The sequence below is a fragment of the Hippoglossus hippoglossus genome, chromosome 16 (genome assembly GCF_009819705.1).
Source record: "Hippoglossus hippoglossus isolate fHipHip1 chromosome 16, fHipHip1.pri, whole genome shotgun sequence".
NCBI classification, from domain to species: domain Eukaryota; kingdom Metazoa; phylum Chordata; class Actinopteri; order Pleuronectiformes; family Pleuronectidae; genus Hippoglossus; species Hippoglossus hippoglossus.
Window position 1 is genome coordinate 19,438,417 of NC_047166.1, and position 23,564 is coordinate 19,461,980.

The window sequence follows — 23,564 nt, forward strand, 5'->3', positions numbered from 1 at the left end:
TAAAAAAACAGAGTGGCTTTTCTTGTTCCACATTAGGAAAGTGTCCCGTCATGCTGTACTTAACATTGAGCTACTTGTCAGCATTCCTAATATTAGATAATCACCTTGAGTTTCCCTGAAACTATTTAATCCCATCAACTCTTCATGCTCATTGGATAAATTGTCCTCTGTAAAACTTCCTTCCTCCACAGTGGGAGACAGGACAAGAACCTGAGGATTTGTCACACTCACATTTTCATTTTCCATAAAGATTTGAATTAATCATCAATCAGAATACTGTGATTGGACAGAAAAAAAGAATACCTGGTTGAAATATTCCCTTATCTGAAAGTAAAGAAAAACCAGTTGGAACAATGGCTTGTTGATAAGTCGAGACTAAAAGTAACTTGGTGCAGTTAAAAAACGTCACATTGAATCTAGTTTGTTGCATTCCCTTGCTTTAATCAATAATATATTTTTATATTTAAATTAAGAGTGAACCAAATTATAAGCCAAGTGGAATGTGACAGGGCAGTAATGGCAAACCCACAGAAGTTCTGCTTGCTTACTTTCTTCTAGGTGCACATGTCCCATGTTGAAAAGATTCTGAGCACATAAAGAACTAAAGGTGCAAAATGAAAACTTATAAAATAATGTGTTTTTGCTAAAGAGAACATAGAGCCATTTGAACAGAATTATTTAATTGAATATGAAAAGTGCATTGGGTTATTTCATAATTATGTAATTATTATCTGTAATATAGACAAAAGTGGTTATCTGAGTGAACAAAGCCTTTCTGACAGTTCCAATCATTCTTCAATCGATAAAAAGTATGCAAATATTCTATATAATTTTTTTTGTGATGTAATAAATATAGACAGGTTATGAGTACCGGTTGCTTAAAGGAGCTCAACTAAATCCTTATGGAAATAGTAATGAATTCCATTCATTCAGCCAATAAATTATATCAAACCTCTTCTTATTGGCCAATAAAATATGAAACGATGAATTCCGTCCCAGTGGTGCCCCCCTGTAACTCTACTACACGTTTCATATCCTGTGGACAACGTGAATGTTTTACTAGAGGAAACGTTTTAATTCACTCTCTCAATCCAAAGAATCATAAAAGGTGCATGTTAAACCATGTATGATAATCATTTCACTACATAAAGCTCATCTCACCTGTGACTGTCATACTTGAACTTCAAATGGACAATAACCTGCACACTGTAAATATGTTCAATCACGTGTGTAGTGTGTATAATATCTTTATTTTTATTGATTTTATATATTTATGCTTGTACTAATACACCACAGCTAATTCCTTCTGTGTGTTTATCTACTTGGCGATGAACCCCGACTCTGCCTCTGATGTAATTCTCAACATGCACAGGAGGGGGCGCGCTGAGTGAAGCTCATGCAGGAAGTCTCCGCCCCCTCTGACGCGCCGAAGACGTGCCCTCAGTTTTTTTTAATCAATAAATGCGATTAATTGTATTAACTTTGAAAACTAGTGTATACCACACGTTATACATTTGCTGTGTATTTTGGCGATAGTCCCATTTTTATTGAAACTCTCTTCTTGTGTCTGTTTTACGCAGGAGGTCAGAGGTCACAAAGAAAATGGCGGAACCCAGCGGAGCGGCGCTCGCTTCTCTTCCTGCAGCCGAACACAGAGCGGTTTTTTGAATGTTGTGGCCGCTTCAGCCTCTCGCTGGGGACCTGCTCTCTTCTACAACACCCACTGGTGCTCATGGCGGACTCGCGTTAAGGAAACGTCCTCCGTGGCTGCAGTGAAACCAGTGGAAACAACCCGAGGCTCATCACAGGGACTCTAACCCAGAGGACACCGTTTACTTATTAAAGTGGACTTTTTGCAGGTTGCGGCTGAATGTGAAGCTAGCGGAGTGTTAGCTTCGCCCGGCTGACAGAGAGGAAGCACACGGAGCAGTGGAACAGCGGCATGTTGCGACTTCATCACAACAACCAGTGAAGATGAACAGGAAGAAGGATAAAGGGTTCGAGAGCCCGCGACCATTCAAATTATAAGTACTTCTTCCGTATCTCTGCGTCTTTGTTAGCATTGTGATGATTGGTTTGCAGCAGCACAGCTAAGTTAACGCTAACCCAGCTTCCATGAGTCCTGCTTGCAGACACTAACCCAGTGTGATCGTGTCTCTGCTCATTGAATGTGTAGTAAACAACATAGTCCATTAAGATTTACATCCCATAATGACGCGGTGTTTCTGTTGCTGTTTTTACGACCCATCAGATGGTGTGCATCAACAACATCAACTTCCAGAGGAAATCTGTCATCGTGAGTACAACACGATCATCACACACCACACTTATTCAATCAGGAGGAATCACCAACAACATGGAGGATAGTTATTACTGTAATAACACTTTATTACACTGAGTTAGTTTTGTCATTCATCATTTGTATTGGCTTGATTTAATGTTGTTATGCTGTGTCAGATCGGGTCTTGTTATCATGTTACAGCTCCACAGAATTATATTAAACTAACTGCTGTGGAAAAGCCAACACATGCTTTTCACCAACTTCTTCCTTCCCTTTATTCTACTCTTTTTAACTTTTATTTTACTTGAAAATAGTTTTCAACTGTTCTTTCAGATTTTAAATTGATTTATTTTCATTTAGTCCCTTTTGTTTTTAATGTGTCTTTACAGAACCTGTGTATGAACTGTGCTTTATAAATAAAACTGCCGTGCCTGTTTTCCTTGCATCCCTTAGGGCTATGTCGAGCTGACCATCTTCCCCACTGTGGTCAACCTGAACAGGATCAAGCTCAACAGTAAACAGTGCCGCATTTACAGGGTCCGAGTCAATGAACTTGAAGCCCCGTTCATTTACAATGACCCCACACTGGAGGTGTGCCACCACGAGTCCAAGCAGTGAGTACATCACTGTGTTACACATATGGGTCCTCTGCTAACCAGATATATGTTAATTAAACCAGAAATACATGTAGTTGTAATGGTGCATCGATATGGAGCAAGAAAAAGTATTTTTTTTAATAAACTATTATTGTCTACTTCAAGAGGCACACACAGTTTTGTGTAAATATTTTGTATGTTTCTTCGTAGGAGGAACCTCAACTATTTCTCGAGTGCCTACACAGCAGCAGTGAGTGCTGTGGACCCGGATGCAGGACACGGGGAGCTGGTCATCAAGGTGCCCTCTGAACTCTGGAAACAAGGAGATGGTAAGGGGAAAAGTGTAAAAGCCACAGTCAAATCTAAAAGTAATAATTTTTTAAATAATAGTCTAACATCATCGTCACATAAGTCCATTTTTTAATTTTCTTATGGCATGGATTGATGTGGTCACGTGATATGGATTTCCAAGTTTTCTATGTACTGCATTGCTGAAATGAAACCATAAGACCATGGTTAATCCACCAAATCTCTGTGTCATCTGTGTTCAGATTTGAAAGTTTTAAAGGTGTACATAGAATTCTCACTGGACCAGCCAAAAGGAGGTCTCCACTTCGTTGTTCCTGATGTGGAGGGCACCATGGCAGAGAGAGGAGCTCATGTGTTTTCCTTTGGATACCAGAACTCCACCAGGTATCCGAACATATTTCTATAATTACCCTATTTTGTAGGAATGGATTCAAATGAAATACTTTGCTTTTAGTAACTGTTTGTACAAGGACAATTTCAAACATTTTGTCCCTAAGCTAAACCAGATTTTGAAATACCAGAATCCACAGACTATTTCCTGTCTCAACAAGGTTATAGTGTAGAATCCTACTTGTATTCTAAGCTCGCTGGCTTCTCTTCTTTCCTTTTTGGATAGTTCCTTTGTTTTTGTTTAGACTCACACTTAGAGCTGGTCATAAAGGGCAACTAATAAAGCTCACAGTCACATTAATCATTTCATTTATTTGTGCTTTTAGCCTGTGCCTAAAGCTCATTAAAATGTCTTGTACCCCAGATTCTGGTTCCCCTGCGTGGACTCCTACTCAGAGCTGTGTACGTGGAAGCTGGAGTTCACTGTTGATGCTTCCATGGTGGCAGTGTCCTGTGGTGATCTGGTGGAGACCATGTACACCAATGACATGAGGAAGAAGACTTATCACTATGTCCTCCCCATTCCCACGGCATCCCCTAACATCTCCCTGGCTGTGGGGCCCTTTGAAATCCTTGTGGACCCCTACATGCACGAGGTGGGTTCTTAGTGACCAGTGCTGCCTTTAAATGATGATGTTGCTGTGTGTAGTTAAGAATTGGAAAATGAACTAATTTAACACGTTTTGACATCTTTACAGTATGTATTACTTTCAGACCAGAAAAATAATAATATGAAGAAAAATATTATTTTACTTTTATGACATGTAATGTTAAACAGTGTCTCTTAAACTTTCTGGCCAGTAACTTCAGTAACACTTACTCCTAACTCACATCATGCAAAGTCTCTTTTATAGTGAACTGAGAACACCCCCCACACACACTCATCATATTTAAAAACAAGGGATTTTCTTGCTTTCCAATGCCTTTATATATTATTGTAAAATGAGAATCAAAGTTTGAGACTTCTTTCCAAATGTAAATTTGACTGGACAGTCTGGTCTGAGTCACAAACGCATGTAAGAGGAAAGTGTCAACTATTATTATATTCACTGGGACCACAGTTTAACTACACTACAAATTACAGTCATCTGTCAAACATTATGAGACACACTGACTTACTGCAGGTCAGTCATAATATAGTAATATTTGCTATAGGAATGAACACAAGGTGGCAGTATTGACCTTAAGATATCCTTCACCCCTTAGTCCCTTTCAAAAGAATAAGAAAGCACGCTGTGGTGACTCTCAAGCAGTGTACTATACAGATAATGTGAATTACAAACAACACCTGTACAAATGAGTGTGTGTGGTAGCACTAACAACAATAGTGTGCATCATGTATCGGGAATGGAATTGTGAGTACTTGTTTATTACAGTATGTGAAGATGTGAAGCAGGTTGTAATAACTAAGAAACAAGAGTAGATCTGTTACAGCAGATCTTACTGGTTGGTAATTTATGGGGAAAGAAACTGCTCCTGTGTCAAGGTTGTGATGGATCTGTAATGATTCTCCCAAGTTTCCTAGTTGAGTAAGAATACAAATCGCGGAGGGAGGGCAGTGGAGCACCAGTGATTGTTTCTGCGGTGACATACATAGTCTGTAATGGTAAATGCCATAATGAAATATCAAGGGAACTTCCAATATTCTTTTATCATTACTGTTATTAGCTCAACAGTTTCTGTATTTGGCAATTTGCAATAGTGTTACTGACTCTGGCTGGAGAGCAAAGTTTAACAGGAACAGCTCTTAAATGTGAACATTGCAAGTTCAACTTCAACTAGTTAGTTGTTGCCCATAATCGTATTAGCATTGTTATCAATGATTTTTAAGATATACAAAGACCTAATAACTAACATTGTTCTTGCTCCTGTTACCTTTCAGGTGACCCACTTCTGTCTGCCGCAGCTGTTGCCACTGCTCAAACACTCCATGTCATACCTGCATGAGATTTTTGAGTTCTATGAAGAGATCCTGACGTGCCGTTACCCTTATTCCTGCTTCAAGACTGTGTTTGTGGATGAACCCTATGTGCAAGTGTCCTCTTATGCATCCATGAGCATCTTTAGGTAATGTGAAATAGAGTTCAACTGCTTCTCTGTCCATTCAGGTTATGATGGAATTGTTAGATTTCTGAGCTCATGCACATGTTGGTGCAAACATGATTTTATGGTGCATAAATTAACAACCATAGAAACGTGATAATTTTCAGGAGATTGTCAAGGATGCAGATCAAAGTCATATTGTTTTCACAGCCACTTCCACTCTGCCTCTGTCTTTCAGTACCAACCTGCTTCACAGTGCTATGATCATAGACCAGACCCCACAGACCCGTCGCTGTCTGGCCCAGGCCTTGGCTCAGCAGTTCTTTGGTTGTTTCATCTCCAGGATGTCATGGTGAGATTTAACTTTTTACTGTGTAGCAGAGCTACATTTGAGACTATAAACAACCTTTTCTAAGCATGTGCTTGGGCAATGACTTTTTTCCAATCTTAAGGAGACAAACTAAATGCACTTAAACTCAGATTGCTAAAACAGAGACCAGAGTCTCAAAGTCAGATTTCATGTTTAGAGCCTCCAACTTCTGAAGGCTCTATTGTCAGTGGCCTTTAGCACAAAGAGGATTTCCTCTCTTTATTCAAGCGCTTGCTCTTTCAATTTGAGAGGAGGACTTGCTGATTTCGCGTTCAGATTTTGTAATGGTTTCATGCAAATCCCTGTGCTCGCACTCAAATATACCCTGCTTGTGCTTCGATTTCCTGTGTTCCAGCTTCACCTTTTCTCCTCACGCTCACGTCTGTAATAGGTTGAATAACATAGGAAAAAACCCTCTGTATTGCAGTGTCAGTCAAGTCTATGTTTTACAGTATGTAAGTGCATTTGTCTCCCTCCAGGAACTAAAGTAAATCAAGAACAAAGCAAGGCAACTTTATTTATAGAGCATGTTTAATTTCAAAGAATTTCATTGTTCTTTTCATGGAATAACTCACCGCACAGTGGCAATGCAATAACAATAATAACAAAGCAGTATACAGTATGAAAACAAGCCCATAATAGAATTACACACACTGCCATTGTCCCCTCACCCTCCAACAAACACACACACACACATATTCACACTAACATTGTTTATAGGCTTGAGAAAACAATAAGGTTTTGAGTTTGGCTTTAAAGGTAAATTCCAGAAGGCAGGTTCACAGTAACTAAAGGCCCCTGATCTTATTCTGGGTACAACTGAGTAGCCACTGTCTTTATACATATATGTATTTCATTCTTCATGTGACCATCTGAGTGCAGCACCAGGAATGCCTTCTCGAAGTGAGTGCTGTTTGCCTCATTTGTATGATTCATCACGCCCCCCCCCTGCGACAGCAGGCCACCTTTGAATGTGGTAATTCCGAGCAGGTATGCTGCAAATCGTTTGAAGCCTTCTGTGACTTTGACTGTCGTGGGATGAGGTGTTTTGAGTTCAGCCAGGGACGGACCACAGTAAGCTTCAGAGGCCAGATTGTTAAGTCATGGAAAAGTGCTGTCATAATTGTTTGGAAGCATACTCACATAATGTCCAGGCCGTCAGCCTTACTCTTCGTTGTATTCATGTCTTTTTGAGACGTGTGGTATCATTTACCCTCAGACCATTTCATATAATGCTGGTGATGAGAGATTTGCAGCACTGTGATGTTTTGTCAGGAGTCACAAGATGGGCCAGCACTGGCATGAATGACTGTATTTACCACTATGATGGATCACTGTGTTAGTACCTGGCAACTTGGCCAGTGTGGTTTCTGTGTGTGAGAGACTGAGGAAATAATTCGGAGGGGCTTGCTCATGTTGAGAGACCATCAGTCAAACTTTAACACTAGTTTCTCTGGTACTGTCGATATTATATTAATTGCTGATGAGGATTTAAAGTAATTGCGTGTCCTTTCTTTACCTTTGCTCATTCTCCATTCTGCCTCCCTCCTCTTTTATCCTGCCTGACCTCTAAACACACATCAGATGTGGGACCTTGGTTTGCTTTTGTTGTTGAGCTGGCTGGTGTGTAAGACCTCAGGAAAGTCACAGATCTCTTTTATGTTAGCCAAGCTTGGTGCTGCCTGCTAGCAATTAATCAGAGTGGGGGTTAACTGGGGCCGGTAATTGAAAACAGGCTGCGCTCAGTAGCTTGTCAGACGTATAAAAGAGAAGGCATAAGAAAAAGAGAAACCTTCAAATCTTTGAAACTGTGTTGAGGAATTGTGAATTTGAGACCCTGGATCACTGGTTTATCTCTGCATCACGTGTCTAATCAAAGAACTACTGGTTTTCTTCTTAATGAATGTCTGCTGATGTGAATATAGACTGTTGCATCTGTATATTTTATTTTTTGTGTTATAAAACATTTGGCAGTTTTTCAAGCCTGAAGATGGAGGCTTCTATTCAAGAAAGGTTCAGTTGGTCTTGAGGTCAAGGTCCAGAGGGAAAGGAAATTAGGAGCTGCAGAATTCACAGTTCTTGAATAGTAGTCATAATATGATCCATAAACCCGGGATCAGACCCGTAAAAGAAAATACTTCTCTGCATAATGTTGATTATAGCTGATACATAGATGAAATCACCATCATTATATAAACCAGACCTGATTCAGTTCTGCGTAAAACCACCGAGGTTGAATCAGCGTGTTGTCTCTTCTTTAACAAGCTAATAAAGCCAGGTTGGTAAATTTATGAGAGTTGTGATTGCCAAGTTCCTTTCAACCCAGACCCTGAGGGTAAAATTCACCATTATAGAGAGATGAAGCAACTCAAGTGTGGCCTGAAAAGCGTTACAGAGGGTTTTCACTGTGAAAGAGGCCAGGACAACGTCGGCAAAAGGATTTAACAGGTCAAAATAAAAGCGATTTTTATTGTCAAACTTTGTTATTCAGTCTTGAATCACTGATTGGTTATTAGTTTCACATTTCCTGTTGCTATAAATCTTGTGATGAACAAAAGTGAGTCTCTACAAAAAATGTCTGCAAGTCTAAAGTTCAGAATTAGGACAAACCAACAGACTTTAATTTTAACTACAGTTCATTTGCCACTATTAATTCTGGATCCTTTCTGGGAATTACGTAAATGAATTCATTGATGTTAAGTATTTTGTGAACCTTCATGGCAGTGACATGGCATGTTGTTGTTTCTGAAGGGCTGATGAGTGGGTGTTGAAGGGAATCTCAGGCTACATCTATGGCCTCTACCTGAAGAAAACCTTTGGAGTCAATGAGTATCGACACTGGATAAAAGAGGTAACGCTTCTATCTATCAAATGTGTATCCACTGTTTATCCTGTCATAGCACTTACTCGCCCCCAGACCACTGAGCAGAGCTGGTACCTGCCCAACTGCTGCAGTGAGGCGGCCATGTTTTTGTATTTCCCACCGTCTCAAAATTGGTTATATTTTTGGTTAGATTCCATCTGTCCCATTCCCGTGAATGCGATATCTCAAGAATGCCTTGAGGGAATTTCTCCAAATTTGGTACAAATATTCACTTGGATTCAAGGATGAAATCATTACATTTTGGTGGTCAAAGGTCCAAGGGTCAAGGTCACATGACCATGCGTTGTTTTGAACGCAATATGTCACGAATGCCCAAAGGGAATGTGACACAAACATTCACTTAGACTCAAGGATGAAATGTGAGAATTTAATGCTTTTCTTTGCCATTGTTATTTAATAAGTTCAGTTTTTGATCACACATTGTTCATATTTCAGGTCCTGAAACATGATCTTAGCTGTTAAAAAACATTTTTTAGGTTAAATTATTACTAAATATTAGTCAGATTAATCAGTATTAAAACTAATCATTGCAGCCTAAAAATAATGTGCATGAGATAAAATGTAAAGACAACATCAGTTTGATTAGTTTAATTTTTTATAAATGTTATTCTGTCTCTTAACAGGAGCTGGACAGGATTGTGGACTATGAACTAAAGATGGGAGGGGTCCTGTTGCACCCAACCTTCAGTGGAGGCAAAGAGAAAGACAAGTAAAACATTTTTTATTTAAATCCCTACACACTGATTTAATGTTTGAAGAGTAATTTTCTAGTTCACACTGAACTTTTTTCTCTCTTTAGTCCCACTCCTCACCTTCACTTCTCCATCAAGCACCCCCACACGTTGTCCTGGGAATACTACAAGATGTTCCAGTGTAAAGCCCACCTGGTGATGAGGTTGATAGAGAACAGGATCAGCATGGAGTTCATGTTGCAGGTCAGGCACAACCATTTTCTGTCTCTGTAATTGAAGATGTCAAAACCAGTTTAAGTTAACATTATAAGAAATGCTGCTTTAGTCTTTATTGTTTTTCTTCTTCTGTCCTGCCCTCCTCTAGGTTTTCAACAAGCTCCTGAGTTTGGCCAGTACGGCCTCATCCCAGAAGTATCAGAGTCACATGTGGAGCCAGATGCTTCTGTCTACTCACGCTTTCCTCAAATCCATCTCCAACGTCTCTGGCAAAGACATAGGCCCGCTGATCAAACAATGGGTGTATCCTTTAATACAGTTTTTAAATATTTTTCCTAACTCTTTACCCATTTGAAAATCAGAATGCAAGTTTTCACAATTTCATTTTTTCAAACTCGTAGAAATGATTTGCTGTTTTATTAGTAGATGTAACTTCCTAGTATCTGTGCACCATCTTTAGCTGTAACCCTGGTGTGGTGATTGTGATTGTCCCAACCGTTCTTGGTCGCCTGTGTGCATCTTAACTCAACTGTCCAGAGACCAGAGTGCTGTGGTGAAATTCTTTGGAAGTTTTGCCTTTAACAGGAAGAGGAACGTGTTAGAGCTGGAGATCCGTCAGGACTACACATCATCTGGAACTCAGAAATATGTGGTATATGTACTATTTTTACGTTCAGAGTAAAAGTCATGACTTAAACGAATAAAGAAGTTAGCAAAGTGGCAGAGTCCATTTCTGAAATGTACTAAACTGCGGTTCTGAAGAAATCTATATATTTATCTCATTGCAGGGTCCCATCAAGGTGACAGTGCAGGAGCTGGATGGGTCCTTCAAACACACACTGCAGATAGAGGAAAACAGCCTCAAACATGACATCCCCTGCCACTCCAAGAGCAGACGGTACCTAAAACAGCAATGCACACTTCTTCATTTTATCATGATTTGTGAATTATATTACTTAATTAATTGATATTCTGTATTTATATAATCTGATCTCAATGTAAAATCTGCCTGTCCTGGGAGAGGAATCCCTCACACAAGACTCTGTAAGGTTTCAAAGTTCTGTGTTTGGTTCAGCAACAGAATCCTGCAAACACTAACTATAGAATGTTTGTGCCAGATTTGGCCACATTTGTGTCTCATGACTGTCAGGTGGATTTTAACTTCTTAACTCTAAACTCTATTGCTCTTTATTTTTCCTAACTCTATAAAGCTGCCTTTTAAAGCCATTAAATAAATCAAGAAAGAAAGAAACAAGGAGCCCTTCACTAAGTAAATTGTTTTTTAACAATCAGCAATGCAGTGTTTCCCATTAATAATCTAGACTGTGGCGACCGGCCACATTCTTTTTTTTCCTGCCACAACTTCATAATGAACCAAAAAACATTGGTACTTCTCATAATACCATAAGAGATCTCGGTGTTCTTGATGTTTCTCAGTTCTTGGTGTTTCACTCCACTGCTGCATTTTATAGCTGAGTGCAGAGATGTTGCACATGCAGCATGGTCGTGTTGCTAGGATATTGTATCATAAAAGGAGTTTTCCTCCATTTTGTCAGTCAATGTCTGAGACTCATTATAAATCTTAAAGTCGACTGATGCTTCCATTGTGGTGCTTCCTTTGGCTCCTGTGATTTGTTAATCTCCACTTTAGCTATGGTGCCTCTCTCCTTCTTCTTCTTTTCTATTAAAGAGTAAAAGGAATTTCAACATGTTTTTTTATTTATATGTCATACATTAGTGTTAAGTTTTTGTTAGTTTTGTGTGATTCTCTTCCCAGAAACAAGAAAAAGAAGATCCCTCTGGTGAATGGAGAGGAGGTGGACATGGATTTGTCAGCTATGGAGTAAGACATTTCTTCTGTCATACATACTTCTGTCATTCTGTAATACAGTTCTAAAAATCCCCTTGACTACATCCACATTATCCATATCATACACATTTATAATCTCTGGGAACCAGTGTCCACAGGTCAGTTGAGGTGAAGTACTTGACATTTCTTTCCCCTGATGTGTCCCTGTCTTTTTGTGTCTCTGCAGCGCTGACTCTCCTCTCCTCTGGATCCGGATTGACCCCGACATGTCCATTCTGCGGAAGGTGGAGTTTGAGCAGGCTGACTTCATGTGGCAGTATCAGCTGCGCTATGAGAGGGATGTAGTTGCACAGGTGGGTTATTGGTAGTGTAGTTTTCCAAAGACCCTTTTGTTTGACGATGTAGCAGCTTCTGATTTTTATCAAACCTTTACTGACACAGGTCAAGTCCATTCAATTAACATTTCATGCGGTGCATTCTCCTGCTCTTTTCATGTTCTGGTTGGAGTTACATGTTGTTACTTTCAGCTGTAGGAGTGTGTCTGCCATCTTAGCCAACAAACACTGATTAGACATCTTTGAGTTGAAATTCTTTTCACATTTAGTTAAAAGTATGTGTGTCTTGTCTCTCCTGAAGGAGGAGTCTATCTTGGCGCTGGAGAAGTTCCCAACTCCTGCCTCCAGACTGGCTTTGACTGACATCTTAGAGCAAGAACAGTGTTTCTACAAAGTCCGCATGCAGGCCTGCTTCTGTTTGGCCAGGGTATGTGTATATGCACATGTGTGGGATTTGTTTTGTGTGTGTTTGTATTTATTTTAGTAGCAATTTTTTTTTTTGTTTTACAAAAGCGAAGCCTCTGGGTAGCTGCTTGGCAGAGCTAAGGTTGAACATTCTTGAATCAATATGTGACACTGCAGGTTGAACTCCTATGACCTACAATCATTTTACAACACACATTTGTGGAGAACTCATGTCAGAACGTCCAAAAAAGGTCCAAAACATCATCTTGGTCTGTTAAGAAGTCATATGATCAACTTTTCTTTAAGACCTTTAAAATTAATATGCATCATTTTAATATTGTCTGCTGTTTTGTGTAATGTAAAATTCTTACAGTAACTAAGTGAGATCCTGAACTGGACCACCCTCTGGTTCCAGATAGGCATTGTTTGGATTTGGTTTTGTGCTTCATTAAGTCTCATCACTTGTGTCAGTAGTGTCAGGTGATTGAATGAATATATTGTCTATCGGCTGTTCAAACTGAGTTGAAACTGATTTTAAAATCTTTTGCCATACAACACGTTGCAGAAAGACCTTCAGCAAATTATCCCAAATAGTCGATTTTGTGTTCCTCTTAGCAATAAGCTCTTCCATGCATTCGCTGATTCGGGCGTGTGCGCCACACACACTCCACCATAATTCAATTCCACAGTATACACTGTATAGACGTGGGCTTTGCAAAGGCGCAGTAAGAGTGGAGGGATGTGTGGAGTAATACGCATGGATTAGTTGAGTAGTAGAGATAGAAGGAGAGCCTTCAGATGAATGAAGGTTTGGGAGGTCTGTATGAATGACTCATAGTGAGTGTAGTGAAAACGAGACACACAACGTTGTTCAGTTTGTACTAAGGCACTGAAACTAGTGTGTCATCTCTCTATTGAACTTGTGTCCAAATTTGAGACATAACCTCTTTTCATTCCTAATGATAGAGGTCAGTTTGATTTTCATTTTGTACTTTGGTAAAAATGTTTTTTTTTTTTTACAAAATCTCTAGTGCTAACAGTATTGTGAAAAGAGCTACAGTATGAGAACAACATATAACTTCCAAGCTTGCAGGGCCACCCACCGGTTTAACCCTCGCTGCACTTAAGCTCGTTGCCTGAATAATCCTATTCTGTGGCTACAGGAAATTCTCCATCTCTGGATTTGGTCTGTTCCAACTTTAACCCCACTGGATTTCCGCCATTCGACTTCCACCTGAACCAATATTTTCACAACGTGATAAACTGAGTGGAGGTTGAAATGGCAGCACTTCACTTCTTTCATTATGTTGCCATGTTGGCCTTTGGTATATACTAGAACTACTACTACACACACACATTCACTCACACACTCTCAACCTGCACATAAACACATGCACTCGCAGACTTGCATACCCACACTGACCACAAAGTGCGGTGTGACTGACTTTAACTCTCAGATGGATTTGGCTGCATTATGATAGGTTGGGATGGCATTTACTTGCTTGTTTTTGGTAGAAAATGTGGGAAGTAATAAGGAACAGCCTGGGGCTGAAAATCTCAGGGAAAACACATAAAAACGGCCAAATGCATGCACAAGACACGCAAAAAATACAGATGTGTTTTGAATGCGTTCATGCACATTTACAGGAACATTCTTGTGTTCATTCCTGCCTTTATTTATCTAACCATATGACAACATCCTGTGTCAGTGACCCTTAGCCCTTTATTACCACATTAACATAAATTCCCTAATATCCTGTTGGAACTCAAAGACCACTGGAGCCACTGGTCTTCATACCTGTGGAAATCTCATGATCTGCTCATGTTTACGTTCGCCTTTTACATTGAAGTTCAGTTCTTACCACAAAAACGAACAGACAGAAAGGACATTGTTTTACTGATTCAACTATTCTAACTCCACTTCTAATCCCAGCAATTGTTGACTTGTCATTTGTGCGCCACGGCATTCCTCAAATAACTTTGGTGCATCTTATATTTCAGTGCAAATATACATTTTGTTCAATATGTGTTGCAGAAATCTTGAAACCAGTCTTTATATTTTACTGTAATTACTGCGACTGAGGACAGTTGACAGTTGATGAGGTCCACACGCAGCAACTTGAACACATCTCAACCTATTGCTGCTTATCAGCGGCCTTTGAACCAGTGAACCCCCCCCCCCCATTCTGCTATTAAACCAAGGATTTTCTTGGTTAGAATCCTATCTAACTGGACGTTCCTTCAATGTCTCATGTGGACAGACGTCCTCTTCCCATCCCCACAGGGTTCCCCCAATACAAACAATTTGCAATGTACAGGCCATAGGTTTCTCTCGCCTTGACTGTGGCAGTGCCCTTTTAGTGAGCCTCCATTCATATGCAGTGAAACCCTTACAGATGGTCCAGAATATGGTTGCACCTCTGGTCTCATGTCACTCTGCTGCTCATCAACGTCCCACTCTGTTTTCAAGACCTCTTAAAGAGTAATATCTTTCAAGAGCACTTTCTCTCCTAACACCCCAACTAGAAATTCGTTATCTGATCTCCTGCAATTTATCTCGTTTAACAGATTTAGAACTGAATTCAAGCTCTTCTACTGTACTGATGCTTTAGTGTTGGTCTCCAGTATTACTTTGGACAAAAGCATCTGCCAAATGACTAAATGTAGTAAATGTAACTAAGCAAAGTAATTGACTGTAAAATTGTGTTAATCCATTTTCATTGGTGTGTGTGATCTTTGCAGATAGCCAATTCTATGGTGAGCACATGGCAGGGCCCACCAGCTATGAAGTCCCTGTTCACCAGAATGTTCTGCTGTAAGAGTTGCACCAACATTGTCAAGACCAACAGCTTCATCAGCTTCCAGAGCTACTTCCTACAAAAGGTTCGTCAAACACACACAGCTAAACACACACACTTGACTTACTGTAGAACCAAACTTGTACCTTTGTCTGATTTCACTTATCACAGATGAATAAATCACTACTAGTACTGCTGATAATGTTAACTGATAAGAAACCAGAATACCAGGAAATGTGTTTTGAATTCATTTTAACTGCAATGCTATTACTCATTGTGTCCACCAGAGAGCCCTGAAAACTATATTTGAAATTTAACATGTCTCACTCAGAACATCCTTATCAATTGCATTACATTTATTTTAAATAAACATTAAATGATGTTGACAATTCTCAAATATTGGTATCAGGATTTAATTTTGAATATGCGTTGTGTTCTGTTGAAGAGGTACTGCACTAAAGCACGTTGTGAAACTGAGCATACAAATGATTGTCCTGTCCACTGCGATATCATCTCATGATTGCTGTTCCATCTTTGTTTTCCATGTCAGACGATGCCTGTTGCCATGGCGCTACTCAGAGATGTTCAGAACCTCTGTCCCAAAGATGTCCTCAACTTTATACTTGACCTCATCAAGTATAACGACAACAGAAAAAACAAAGTAAAAACACACATTTACTCATTTTCTCTAAGAGTAACTCTTAAAGACTTAAAATCAAGAAAATAAAATGCTGTATTTTTAATGATTTAATTACATGAATGGATTAGACCTAAAAGGAAGTTTGTTAAAATGTTTTTATTTTACACACAAAGAGGGATATTAATTAAAATGTCTCCTTTTTCTCTTTCCTCCTCCCCATCTTACCCATCTTTAGTTCTCGGACAACTACTATCGGGCACAATTGATTGAAGCACTGACCAACTCTCTGACCCCAGCCATCAGCATCAACAATGAGGTGCGGACAGTGGACAATTTAAATGCTGACGTCCGTCTCATCTTGGAGGAGATCACCCGATTCCTTAATATGGAAAAACTGCTCCCCAGCTTCAGGAACACCATCACTGTCAGGTACAAAGATGTGCTCCTGGATACTGTAGGGGTCAACCAATAGATCATTTTTCAGGGTTGATACCAAATATTAGTAATAAAGGAGGCTGATAACCAGTATGTGGAACCAATTTCTGTACATGTAGTTAAAAAAATGTAAATCTTGCTGTCAAAATTCAGAATAATCCAAACTCTAACACAAAACTATTGCTACATGAAGAATATGCTTCATTTTTTACCGACATCCTTCTCTCTCCAGTTGTCTGAGAGCAATTCGGGAGCTTCAGAAGAACGGCCATATTCCCAGCGACCCATCACTGTTCAAGTCCTACGCTGAGTTTGGACATTTTGTAGATGTTCGCGTCGCTGCCTTGGAGGCTCTGGTGGACTATACAAGAGGTAAACTGTTTACACTCATAGAAAACAGTCCCCTCAATATGCCTGTATTTTTTTATCAAGATCCATGTATTATTCTCAGAGACCCAAAACTACCTCTGCAGACGCACTCCTCAAGTACAGCCAGCATCTTTAATTTGTGTTTATGATGATTTTGTCAGATGACATCTCCATTATAAAGTTAGCAGAGCAGCAGCTTGGAAGTGGCTTGGAAGTGATTGTGCAGACATAGAGGAGGAGAGGAAAAGCATTGAACATAAACAGAACAGAAAAATCTTGTATGTGGCTCTAAGACAGAGATCTCTTGTTGCTGACATGGAGCCAAATACCCTTTTAGCCATATATGACTGATATGTGGTTTTATTTTGACACATCTGTTGTATCTTTCAGATGTTTTTCATCAGGGTTGTTGTGTTAGTTCTCAGTTTTTGTATTTTTTGTCCAACAGTGGAAAGAAGTGCAGCGGACCTGCAGTGGCTGCTCGCCATGGTCCAGAACGACCCAACTCATTATGTCAGGTCAGCACCAAGCACACCTGCACACTTCGCACACACATTCATGCTGAACATTACGTGCAGTACTTTACATTTGTCTCATGTTTTATTTCTTGTCCTGTACATTATTGTATCTCATCTTCCCAAACCTGTTGTCACTTCTGACATTCATGTACATTATCATGAGACAGTAATGTGTTAGTACTAGTCTGATGACTCCCTCATTACCTAATGTCACCTGTAATCATATTTAAGTGTAACTTAATACAATCATTACATGTACATATGTACACTGAAACTGATACTGTTATTATTCCTCCCTGTCCATACTGACTTTAAACGATTACCCCTGCTTCGAGGGAAAAATGACACTGATGGGTTGAAGTTTATGATCAATATTACTCACACATGCTCCTAAATACATTTTACAGTTTGCTCACATCTATATCTACTCACAAATGGGAGTGAAACATCCCACTGTCAAGCTGTGTCAGAACATGGTACCAAAAATAAGAAAAGTGAAAATGCAGGGCCTGCTGCCACTAATTTTACATTGATATGTAAACTTTGCCTGTAGTTCATGTTAAATTGATGCATTGTTGATACGAAAAGACCATATGTGTGGATTTTAATTTCTTTGCTTGTCTGTATTTTTTGCTTGTTGTCCAATCAGACATAAGGTCCTGAGCATGCTCGGTAAGAATCCACCTTTCACCAAGACATCAGACTCCCCTCTGTGCAATGAAGCACTGGTTGACCAACTGTGGAAGCTCATGAACTCAGGTACACACGCACACGCACACGCACACACACACACACTAGATGTGACCCAACCATTTGAAAATGTTTTGTCATTGTGGAATGTGACCAATAAAATATATCTTTCTTATCTTTCTTTCAAATACATAAATTGAGATTCTCTTTACACATGTTTGAATGGACAGACTTCTATCAGACCATTAAACTAACTGATAGGTTCTCTGTAATCAGCACAACTGCAACTAACAATCATTTTGTTTATGGATTATCAGTATCTCAATTGAACAGTCCAACATATTCCATTTGGTTCTTCATTGGCTGAGGGCGTGCTTCAGATGAAATGTTTTCCTCCCTGACTTTTATTTCTTCCAATCCTGAAATGTAAAAGGTGAAGGTCTAGTATTTGGTGCAGTGCCTCCACCATATACGTACATGGTTCTGCCCTCTATTGTGTATTCAGGTTCCATTTCATTATTCTCTTCCAGGGGGTCCTACGTGTCTTTCAGCTCGCTAGCCAGGCCATAGCGCTTCAATCTGCCAATCTAAATACACACAACCTCACAACCCAAATAAGAGTACAGTGTATGTTCACAATTCAATATTCCTAGAGACCATTTGACTCTGCAACATGTTATTTAATTTATTGACTTACATATTGAAGAATGATCATAAACATGGATGATCATTATTTCCAGGGAACTTTTGTTTGTCGGTCAGACAGTGTGGGGTGCTGTGGTCCAACCCGACTCGGCTGCCAGTTCAAATACACAGCGACCAGAATGCGAGGACCTTGAATACTATGTCGGTTGTTTTATTCTTCACCCCCCCCACACAATAACCCACAGGCCTCCCATGTGTCAAACCCCACACTCACGCAGGATGATGTTTCACTGGCTGAAGGTCAATGCTGTAAGAACACAAACTGAGTGCTTTCTGCTGCCGTTAGAGTAAATTATATCAATCCTCTTCCAAAGCCACAGTTCACCCCCCATGTTCGGCGCCGGGGCCTTTGGATCATTAGCTTCAGCGATATTTGATGTTTAATTCAGTCCAACTCTCAACACGCTGCTGCTCAAATGATCCATATAATGAAGCATTTTGTAGCACTCATGCCACTGAGAGCTAATTATCTGGTGTTTAGCTATGCTCATATAGTCTCTGTGGAGATGTTGAATAAAATGTGTAGTGAAGGAACAGGCAGCGCTTATTTCAGCTCTGGATTTATGTGAAAATTGGTTCCCTCCATCTCTTTATGTAGCCTCCTTCAACCTTCCTGCTTTCCTTTCTACACCTCTCTTCTCTTGTTTATTCTCTTTGCATTTCTTTTAGTCCCTCCACTGAGGGTGGCTGCTCTGCACTGTGTGTAACCTCAATGTGTTTGATCCTCTGGGAGTATTTTGAAGACAAAGCTGTCTTAATGTGTTAGCAGACAATAGGTGACAGACACAAAGGAGGGATGCATCACAGATCGTTGGCTTAAACTGAACCAGAGATGTTGCAGTGACATAGCCAGTATCTTCACAACAAGACTCCTCACATCCTCATCATTCATTTCTTTCTTTTTCTCAGGTACCTCACATGACTGGCGGCTACGCTGCGACGCAGTGAACCTCTACTACGCATTGTTTGGTCTGACCCGTCCTTCGTGTCTGCCACTGCCAGAGTTGGGCCTCGTGCTCAACCTGAAGGAGAAGAAAGCCGTGCTCAACCCGACCATCAAGCCTGAGCTGGGGGTCAGTGGTGGTATGGAGACACCTGCCAGTATAGGTATCCATGGAGTTGGCATGTGTTACACAGCTGTAAGTGGTTCAATTCCTTTCAATTTTATTTGTATAGCAACAGAGCACAACATGCACAGTGTGTATTATCAGTCACGACTAGGCTACCAGTGGCGAATGTTGTGAATCTTCCACCTGATCTTCCGTCAAAGAAAATAAATCCCTGCTCTTATGTTTCACCATGGCTGTGCCTTACAACCAACTGCAGAATAGACAATCTGCTTTGTGTTTGCTCTGCCACGCACATGACCAATGCACATGAATCGTCATATGATGTGCATTTTCAGATGCGTTAGTATGGACGGAGATGATTTCTGATCTGGAGCTAAAAGGCTGCTCTAAACAGAGATCGTCTTTGTTTTAAACGCTAGTGTGGACATTACCTAAATTGTCAAGACAGTTATCTTAGTGTTAATAAAACTGTCATATTTTGAAAGTAAATTGTGTAGTTTCAGCGAAGCAACACATTTGTTGAAGACCCACAACATCACACAACATGGAGTTTAACTGGTTTCTCTGCCAGTGCTGATGTAATCAGTGAGCTACTTGGTGGTCTTTATTCCTTTCGGTTTCAATGTCTGAGTAATCCCACGTTGTAATTTCAAGATGGCAGCTACTTCATAAAAGCTGTTGTCTTATGTAGGATCTCTGTAATTACGGCCACCACAGTATAGTGTAGCCAACACTGATTGGATACACACAATCTTTGGTGGCCCTGAGAACTAAAGAAACACATGTAGAAATACTGAAAATACACACAACACAAGCAAATAGACCAGTGTGCTGCACGTACACACATTTTCTTAACTTGCTTGTGTTTTGCCTATTTGCATGTGTTGCAGTGTGTTGAGCTTTAATGGACACTAAGGCTGTGACACCTGATTAAACTCTAACATGGAGTAATTACATTTATAGATGATTGACTTCTTATAAACTATTTCCAATGTGTTGCATACTCCACATTATTTAAATATCACTATTGTAAAGAAAATGAATAATGCCATATTTCCACACATTCATGTTTTCGCACTTGTGATCGGCAGGTTGACGAAGAGCCGGATCCTATTTCATTGGGGGTGTGTGGGGTGGGTCAGCCACCTCTCGGCCTGAAGAGGAAGGCTGAGACCCCGCTGGGCTCCCCCCCAGAGCCGGGACAGGTACTGCAGCAGCAGGAAGACGAAGGCAGAGCAGGGCGCTACAAGATCAGAGTAAAGGATCTTTCCTTTCCCCCAAAAGTAATGATACCATTTTCTTATTCATGCATTTATTATACTCTAAAATACAAGTGGTTCTCAGAAGGTATTAATAAGTTCTGCTCTGCTGTAGTTTAACACCATGGAAGAAGAAGATATCGATATGGAGACTGTTCATGATAGTCAGGCCTTCATCCACCAACATCTTAATCTGATGGAAAGACCCTCTACACCAGGTACACACACACACACACACACACACACACACACACACACACACACACACACACACACACACACACAATATAAAAAACATAAACACATAACCAACTTAGACATTCCTGTCCTCTTTCTCTTTTCAGGTAAAGAGCCGCTGTCAGTCGAACAGTCCATGCTCTCCATGCCCGCCACGCCAGTGCCCTCCTTCACCAAAGAGACCACCTCCACCTCGTCTAAACACGGCAGCGAGCACAGCCACCACCATCACCACCACCACCACGAGCACAAGAAGAAGAAGAAGAAGCACAAGCACAAACACAAGCACAAGCACAAACACGAAAGCAAGGAGAAGGAACGAGAGCGGGACAACTCGCACGTTTACAGCAACAGCCCAGCCAGCGGCAGATCCCTGCGCTCGCCATCTCTGTCCGACTAATAATCCGAGAGAAACGATGTTACCTGGATACAACCATCGCCTGCTTGCATCATGAGAACAGTGACACAAAGTGGAGGCAAAGCATGTTCAGTTGAACTAAATATTTGTTACTCTGAATGAGGCAGAATCATTCCGACAAAATGTTGAAGAAAAGAATCACGTCCAAGTGTAGTTATAGATGGAAAGAAGCAGCAGTAGTGCATGTTGCCTCCGAAGAGGAAGTGTTAGTGCAGTGTCGTCAAGGTAAACCTTGTTTCTTCAAACACACACACACACAAACACACACTGGTGCTGGTGTGGGTGGACTCTACTGGAAGCAACCGTCTGGCTGGGGCGTGCAACCACAGTCACCTTTTTCCACCAACAGTCAAATACAGACTTATCCCACCTCATACAGCCGCCCCTGCTGCATGGACACCACTCTGGTCTGCCTCATCCCCACAGCTGAATCCCAGCATTCAGTGCGTGGCTTCTGAGGGGAAACCAGGTTGTTGGCGGTGAAGATTTGACCATCCTGCCTCGACTGAGCCTCGAGTGACTCATCATCCTGCACAGGACATTTCATCGTCTGCTCACTGGTGAAAATTCAACAAAAACAACAATTTTTACTGTATTGTACAATTAAAACTCAAGTTATACTAGTGTTTTTTTTAATACCTTTTGTTTCCCAACTGCCATCATTTTTAAAAGGTGCTTTTATATCATTGAAGGTTTTGACTAGATTGAATCCAGCTCCACGAAGACATTTACACTGGGTTTACTCTGGCACTGTTTCCTGGGGTTGATGATGTGGTTTTAAAAAACATCCAGAATTCACCATTGAGATGACCAGACCGGTGTTGATCATGTAACTCATATGTTTCAAAAAATGTTTTTTTATTAAATCAGTCGGTTTCATCTTGTTTTTTCTACAGACAAATAAAATCGTAGTATTCATATAAACATTCTTGACTCTGGTTAATTAGTCCTGTCAGCATTAATTCCTTTATAGTACATGTGAACTTCCCAGTTAGTGCTTGTGTAAGTAGATACAAGTTCCGTCAGCTTGTCCTTAATAACCTCTAGAAAGCCCTGAGACGATCTTTAAGATCTGTAGATCAGAAACTGCAAATGACAGAAATAAGTGAAAGAGAGAAAAGGTCAAAGTAGAATCCAAAGGCTTCAAGGGAAATGAAGGATTGGAACGTAGACCTCATTTTTTTTACATTGTGTTCATTTGTTAATTTGCCTTTAAAATAAATTGGATGGAATCATCAATTTTTACATTTGTTTCAATTCTCATTTTGTGTTTTGTTGGATTAAAAAGATCACAGGTATAACAGTCAGTTTGTCAGCATCAGAAATACCTCACTACTGCTACAGTGTGTCACAGTGAAGAGCCACAGCAGCAGCAGCAGCAGCTGTACACAGTAGCCTGATGTAGTTATCTCAACATCAGACAGAGAAAACACATTTACCCAAACCCCTGTTTCTCCACTCGTTTCTCTGGTTTGTTCTTCAGTTTCTCATCCGTCTGTTAGTGCATCCTTTTGTCGTGGGTTGACCCCCCGACCCTAGTGTGAAGCTACCCATTAAAACCTGGGAATGAGGTCTGAGTGATCGGATCTCAAGACGCATTGAGGACACATTTAGGTCCATTCAGACCTGCACTTACTGGTGACCTCTTGTGATCGGATCTCTCAGGTAGATGTTTTTACCAGGTCTGGCCCTAAGATGCTACAATTCTCCATAAAGACTTAAATAAACTCTCATTTGAACATGTTCTCAACTGTTCTCAAAACAGAATTCCTTGTGAATTAATTGATTTTTTATTTCATTAGACAAAGCAAATTGGCCAACTGCTTCTCCAAATGATTTGAACTGTAACAATATGTTTCTAGTATTTCTTGCTACTTACAGGTGAATGGTTTATATTATATAATAAGTCGTATTATTATTATCATTATCATTTATTTCTACATGCTCATTGTTTGCATTTCAGTTGGTTTCTGTCATTTCTATTTGTTTTGATTTATAGCAGGAAAATAAAACTTTATTTGATTAGTATACAGTGGTCCAGTGGATTTCATTTCACATTTCCTTATTCACTCCAGGACCGATCACTATCATCTT

General features: G+C 40.2%; 1 protein-coding gene across 1 annotated transcript; it reads left to right on the top strand.

The window, feature by feature from the left end:
- Positions 1-1,586: 1,586 nt before the first annotated feature.
- On the top strand, positions 1,587-23,498 carry taf2 (TAF2 RNA polymerase II, TATA box binding protein (TBP)-associated factor). Its single transcript, XM_034609884.1, has 27 exons — positions 1,587-2,024; positions 2,242-2,296; positions 2,735-2,895; positions 3,088-3,206; positions 3,429-3,570; positions 3,941-4,172; positions 5,459-5,643; positions 5,858-5,971; positions 8,741-8,840; positions 9,497-9,582; positions 9,673-9,808; positions 9,930-10,084; positions 10,319-10,433; positions 10,570-10,679; positions 11,559-11,624; positions 11,818-11,944; positions 12,228-12,353; positions 15,074-15,214; positions 15,680-15,790; positions 16,005-16,198; positions 16,437-16,576; positions 17,022-17,091; positions 17,741-17,850; positions 19,396-19,625; positions 20,648-20,839; positions 20,931-21,033; positions 21,160-23,498. The coding sequence occupies exons 1-27, from the start codon at positions 1,975-1,977 to the stop codon at positions 21,450-21,452; spliced, it is 3,663 nt and encodes a 1,220-aa protein (XP_034465775.1). The 5' UTR covers positions 1,587-1,974; the 3' UTR covers positions 21,453-23,498.
- The last annotated feature ends 66 nt before the right edge of the window (positions 23,499-23,564 follow it).

Excerpts from the sequence above, each read along its gene's own strand:
- taf2 (XM_034609884.1), top strand. The coding sequence starts at position 1,975 with ATGAACAGGAAGAAGGATAAAGGGTTCGAGAGCCCGCGACCATTCAAA. Across the intron at positions 11,625-11,817 it reads ATGGATTTGTCAGCTATGGA|CGCTGACTCTCCTCTCCTCT; the intron begins GTAAGACATTTC and ends GTGTCTCTGCAG. Across the intron at positions 11,945-12,227 it reads AGAGGGATGTAGTTGCACAG|GAGGAGTCTATCTTGGCGCT; the intron begins GTGGGTTATTGG and ends TCTCTCCTGAAG.